At 42.0% G+C, this 6,261-nt stretch overlaps 1 protein-coding gene across 8 annotated transcripts in view; it reads left to right on the top strand.

The window, feature by feature from the left end:
* Positions 1 to 381: 381 nt before the first annotated feature.
* Positions 382 to 6,261, top strand: part of dlg1a (discs large MAGUK scaffold protein 1a) — a 102,004-nt gene continuing 96,124 nt past the window's right edge. For all 8 annotated transcript variants that reach the window (XM_030792041.1, XM_030792040.1, XM_030792039.1 and 5 more), the window contains exons 1-2: positions 382 to 1,131; positions 1,381 to 1,512. In XM_030792041.1, coding sequence (XP_030647901.1) covers positions 1,113 to 1,131; positions 1,381 to 1,512 — 151 coding nt within the window. In that variant the 5' untranslated portion in view covers positions 382 to 1,112. The remainder of the gene's footprint in view (positions 1,132 to 1,380; positions 1,513 to 6,261) is intronic.

The following is a 6,261-nucleotide window of genomic DNA, read 5'->3' as shown; positions in this document are numbered from 1 at the left end:
AGTGTGCGTTCAGAATATCAACCGTAATCCTTTGATTTATTGTCGGCGCCAAGAGTTCAGTTTCAGTGTTCACATGTACGTACAAATGTCTCCTTCATCCCTAAGGATTGTGAGTGCTGGGTGACTTCTAATCTAACGCTTAAGAATTCTCCTCGTTCGAGCGCTTGATGCTGGAAAAGTTTATCGGCGTTCAAACGGGACAATTTGTCATGCACCTTGCGGCTTTAAGATCTTTTGAAGTCTCACCTTTTCCCCTCCTCCCTTGCTAGTAGGTAACTTATATGCCAACTCTATTGGGCGGACAAGTAAAGCAAGCTGATCATGTGATTACTTTCTAGATCAAGGACGCCATTTTGGAGGAAAGTTTGGAATTTCGGATACACTGGAGGAAAAAAAGAGGAGGGTAGAGCCAAGAAGTTACATTTGCCAACATATTTACGTATCGCGGAAGGGGGCAATAAGGATTTTGACTCGAAAAAGGAAAGGAAACTTATTTTGAATGCACGGAGTAAACTTTGCATGTGTGTCTACGACCGGGATTTATTATTTGCGCTTCTTTTACGACTTCCACTAGAGTAGTGTAGGGGCAGTTTTTCAGATTGTTGCGCTATAGTTTTTGCCCCGCGCAGTTGTGACTTGGCAGTGTGGATAGCCGGCCAGTTTCATTCATTCGTGTTGTGGAAGTTTATTGAAGTGTCAACCCGTAGCTTAAAGCAAGTGTCGCATGCTTAGCCCTGACAGAATTCTGCCCACTGCTGTCAGATTAGGAACTGTGACAGTCAGTTAGCCTGCTAGCCATCTAGCTGGCAACGTTGGCATATAAGTAGCGGGCATTTGAATTCTCGCACACATCATTGTCCGATCAGTTTTTCCTTTCAGCGACCACTGTGCCTCTGCTGTTGTCAAATGCTATATTATCTTCGACGGGTAGCCTGGTGGAGAAAAAAAAGAATGCTTTAGTATTCATGTGCAAACTGTGCAAGAAGTGTTTGAGCCCCTCCTAGTAAGTTAACCTAAGTAAGACGGTTTGAATCACGCAAGATTTAACTGACAACAGTCTTCGATACACAACTGGGATACTTTAGACTTATTGTTTTCATCTGGATGCTATCATGCCAGTAAGGAAGAAAGGTGAGATTGCATTTAGGTAAAATATTTCTTAACACATTTGGTTAGTAAAATGTGTCATTAATACATCAAAACCAATATATATTTTTGTCACTTAACCAATAGTGAGTGCACCCTGAAAATAAAGGCAGCTGGAACGCTTCTAATTGTAACATTGTCTTTTTACGAACGTTAGTGGTAACGTGGACTAGTTAATGTGTTTTTTCTCTTCTACTAGACTACTTTTTTTAAAATGTCAATCAAACTTTGCAGATGCTGAAAGAGCAGTTAAACTCCTGGAGGAGTATCGGGTGAAACTCAGTCAAACCGAAGACCGTCAACTCAAAAATTCAATTGAGAGAGTAATCAACATATTTCAGAGTAACCTGTTCCAGGCCCTCATAGGTAAGTCTCAATATGGACCTTTTACGTCAAGAAGAGTGAATTAGGCTATATTGTTCAGCATTTGTTACTTGTCTATGAAGGTTAAAGAAGTATTGCGTTAAGTTTAGCGATCTCATGAATGTTTGCAGAACAGGTTTGACATTACAAGGGAATCTAGTTCACATCCTCTGTAGCACATTTCAGCAACGTGTCATTCCTTTTCAAAAAATTTTTCCCCGTTTTAAATGGCAAGAGAGAGATTCCATTAATCAACCATAAATAGCCTGTATAAAATTACAAACAAATACACAAATATATATATAAAAAACGCCTCTGTTGACAACCAAATTTCTGCAGTTCGTGTCTCTTCAGCAATGTTTGGTCCTCAGCAAACAGAAAGTGGTCCAGGAGTTTTTTAGAAACTCTTGAGCTCATTGGAAGCTGTAGGTTTAGGCAGATAGGAAAAGCAGCTGCTTCATGGAAGAATGGTTCTTCCATCTGTAATGTGGTTGGTGTCCACTGTTGAATAATATGGTTATATTAGCATCTCATACAAAGAGAAGATTATGACATCACACCATTAAGTGCAATATTTGAACCACGGGCAGTGGTCCAATCTCTATTACAAATCCTTCACTCCACTTTAGACATTTTAGATTGAACCTTTTATTATCTTTTGCTTTCCTTTGTGAAATCTCTGTGGGATAGTAAGTCACACAGTTGGGAGAATTAAGCTGTTTATCTAAATGCTAGAGACTTTATGTGGGTTTTTTTTTGGTAGTTTTGCGATGATCTTTGGTGCTTCTTAGAAGGTGAAAGTCATCTGAGAAATGGCCATCTCACCATCATTACTTCAAAAAAAAAAAAAGATCTTATTGCGTCTGAACAGCGCTTGATGAAAACATCGAAAGGTTAGTGAGACCAGTAAAGCTGGAATAAGAGACTTCTAAAACGATCTGAGCTGAGCGATTTGAGAGTGGTTGGATCAGAGGATGTGAGTCTGCTATGGGACTGCTTCTCACAGCCAAGTGTCGCGCCTCTGTGATGCTAGTGTGCGTTATCACTGAGTGACTAAGTGGCTGTGCTTGGCTTTATCTTTAAATTTAGAGATTTATAAGTGACCATGGCCTTTGAAAAGAGGGTAAATATTCTGAGGTAACATTTCACAGCCAGTTTTTTATTTTTGGCAGGTGTTTAATCTCAAATGCACAACGTCAAGTTTCTATATACGCTTACATGGACCACATAGCAAGCTGCTCTACCTCTGAGTGCAAATCTAAGCCGGCATTAGTGGGTATAACTGAGACAAATGTGTCTACATGTCTCTTCTGGTCATTTCTCCATAGTGATAAGTTGACTGTACAAGTGTGTTTTTACTGACCTTGCTAAGAGTGATGGTTTGGTGAAGCCCTTTTTAGCTGTAACAAGCGAGGCCAAGACAAGAGAGAGATCTTGATTTTTTGGTGTTTGGTATTTTAACTGTACCCCTGCCAGAAACTTTGCCTCTGGTTCTCTGTACCATCAGACATGCTTTTACATTTGTTTACTCATATGACTGATTTAAAGAGTCATTTTGGGTAGGCCTTTATTTCTTATCATTGATCATTTTTTTCTTATTTTCCACATTTATAGATGAGATTGATGAGGCTCTATGGTCATGGGATGATTTTCATTTTAAGACCTTAGGCTACTATACCACTCCGTATTTGTATCTGTGTGTATCCATATAGTATTGTGTGTCATATATCCGATTTCCAGAATTGTGTAGTAACATTGCTGTATTTGCCAGTTGGAAACCTTCAGTTTATTTGCTTAATTGAAACTGACAACTGTTCACATGCTTAAAGTGCCCCCTGTAGTTTTCAATTATGCTCCATGTTAATCTTATTAGGTTCCTCCCGAGTTATTATCCGTTCAATAGTTACATGTGTTTGACATGATATCGGAATACTTGACCTTGACCCTGCATGAGTTCAAAATCATGTACACACACACACACACACACACACACACACACACACACACACACACACACACAGACAGAGAAAGAGAGGTAGACAGACACATGTTCCTTTTCCCTGTCATCTGTCTGTGGGTTACAAACAAAAATGTGTATGAACTCTTGCTTTCGGCATCTGTCTGATATGTACGCGATAGAGTCCCAAAAAAATATAATCCGTCTCCTGACATGATTACTCACTGCTAATCCCCTCTGTGATGGTTTCCTGCCTTCCTTTCTCAAACACACACGCACACACACTCACACACACTCAAACATGCAGAGACAGGAGTCTTGAGGGTCCTGCTGGTTTGAAATATGTCATGAGTGAGGGTATCAAACCAGTGTCTGTACTCTTAACAATATTTTCCTCAAGCCAATTAGGATGATCAGGAGACTTGGTGGGTGAGAAGATATTTGGAAGTGTCATATGACTCCCCTGTTTTGTGTAAGAGCTCCATCAGAACCTCTGAAAAGGATAGCTCACATTTTGACTTTTCTGGCCATTTGGCTTTAACCTTTAGCTGCAGTTTGAGAAGTGAAACGAAAAGAGAGAAAGTGTTAGCTGTTTTAATTCGGCGGTTATAATCCAGACGTGACATTTTGAACAAGACATGTCCCTTCTTTTACCACACATCCTAATTTGTCTTGAGCCGTTTTCTAGCACTCAGAACGCATTTGCAGCCGATTTATAAACAAGCCTGTTTCCATATTCTCCTATAAGGACACGACCTCGCGCGTTCATTGTCTTAGTTCTGCACTCCATTAACGCTTGGCAGGCAGCAGTTTGTACCACCCCTCCAGTCAGGCTTCATTTGTACTGTGCGAGTTTTGCGATAGATACACTGTTAAAATGACTGCACCTCAAACCAGTTCCCTTCCAGTACCGGTACAAAAAAAAAAAAAAAACTCCTAATCTGACAGGGCGGTGACAGGAGTGGATGACCGGTGAACGCACAACTCCTCTGTTTGTTTCTGGTGCCTGTGTCAAAAGTCCAAGGCTAGACAAAGGCCATGCAGCGTCACCTTGCTCTAATTATTTTCTACGCATTGGCTCTGCGTATTTTTAGGCCGCTCGAGAATACAGGGTGAACACAGCGTGGTGGAAGCTATTTTTAAGAGTTCATCAGGGAAGAGCCTTCCAGGCATAAGAGTTCTGTGTTGTCACAATGCTTAGAGAGGGGAACGAGAACTCCTCGCACCTCTCTCACTTCAGTGTATAGTTTTTCGTTTGAGCGTACACGAAGCAAAAAGACGAACAATGTTATATATCATGAAAATGACAGGAAAGAGGATGTTCGAGAGCAGGTGACTCACATAGATGCAGCTGTGAGTCCTGTAAGTTTTGTTACCGTGAAACACCATGAAGATAATGATGGTTTTTGCTTCATAAAAATATCAGTAAATGTCATATTAAATGGGAAGCAAGTTCTGTAATTATTTCTTTCGCAGTAATTTTGTGCGTTCGTTTTATCGCATCTGTACGTAGCGTTCACTCATCCAGTGCCTTGACCAGTATGCTGAAGCCGGAGACCTTTAATTCCACACTAATTCCTATTAAGAGTCCCCAGTTACCTCGGTTAACCCCCGATCTCAGGTGAAAGAGCAGCAAGGCTACACGATGCCCTTTTTCCTCTAAATGTCTTCACTTAGTGCTTGACTGCGTCACAGAGGTACAGTCTTCGCCACTTCCTTAATCAGCCGTTTCCGTTCTGGACCTGTTGCTCTCGCCGACATAAATCTGTGTACGGAAGAGGTGACTCCCAGCGTTGTGTTTCCCACAGTCGACCTTCCTGTGACCTTAGAGATGTGTCTTAATCCAGCATTTATAGTGACGGACTGTTTGGTGGTGGGGGGGTGGGGTGGGGGGGTCGCTCATTAACAGCGTTCTCTGAAGAGCGCTCTCCCACTTTTGCTTTGTCATCTCTGAATGCTGACCAGGTCATGACTGGGTATGTCCCGTCCTCACACATCCAGTATGTAATTACCGCATTACCGTCGGCGTGTTAGCATGTATACTCTTTTATAGTTCAGGGGTCCGGATATCCAGATGTCCTGCCCCTTTTTAGCTCTCGCCCTTAAGTTAGCAGCTGATTTTTACCTGGGAGACAGGTGTGTGCTGTGTTTAGCCGACTGGACACTACAGAGGTTTGCTCGTTTGTAAACCCAGAGGCCTTGAGCGCTAATGAATCCAGGGCGTGTTAAGTAGACTGCACCAAGACACAGATTCTAATCGTTGATTTTAGCAGAGTATTGGCTGAACTCTTAGACGCAGGAATGTGCAGAGCCAGAATGTGTTTTAACTGGACTGCATGGAGATGTGTGTGGGCTCAGTTCTCACAGTTAGTCTGAAATGACTAACTTAATCTAATGAGTGACAGACAGAAAAAGTAGCACCTCCCTCCTGTAATCTGATTTGGTGTCGCAGTGCAGTGGCCACCGATTGGCCATGCCTCATTCTCATATGTCAGCGCTCCGGCCGTCAGCAGGCAGCCTGCATGCCACACGCGCGCGCACACACACACATACACACACACACAAATGCTTCTCTCTTCCCTCTGATCTCACATCTGTTTTCTTTCCTGCCCCAAGAGGCTGTCATCTACTGCCTCCTGACAGATGCTTTGCCAACATGCCATGCAACCAAAATGTTTTTTTTTGTTGTTGTCGTTGTTTTTTTGGCTTCCCTATTTGTTGTAATTACACTTCTCTAAACCTCCCTACAGAAATATTCGTGTTCTCAAAGCATGGTCTCAAAGTGTTTGGTTGAG

This window comes from Chanos chanos, chromosome 14 (genome assembly GCF_902362185.1).
Source record: "Chanos chanos chromosome 14, fChaCha1.1, whole genome shotgun sequence".
NCBI lineage: Eukaryota > Metazoa > Chordata > Actinopteri > Gonorynchiformes > Chanidae > Chanos > Chanos chanos.
Note: the sequence above shows the minus strand (reverse complement) of the source record. Positions and strands in the feature narration are given on the sequence as shown.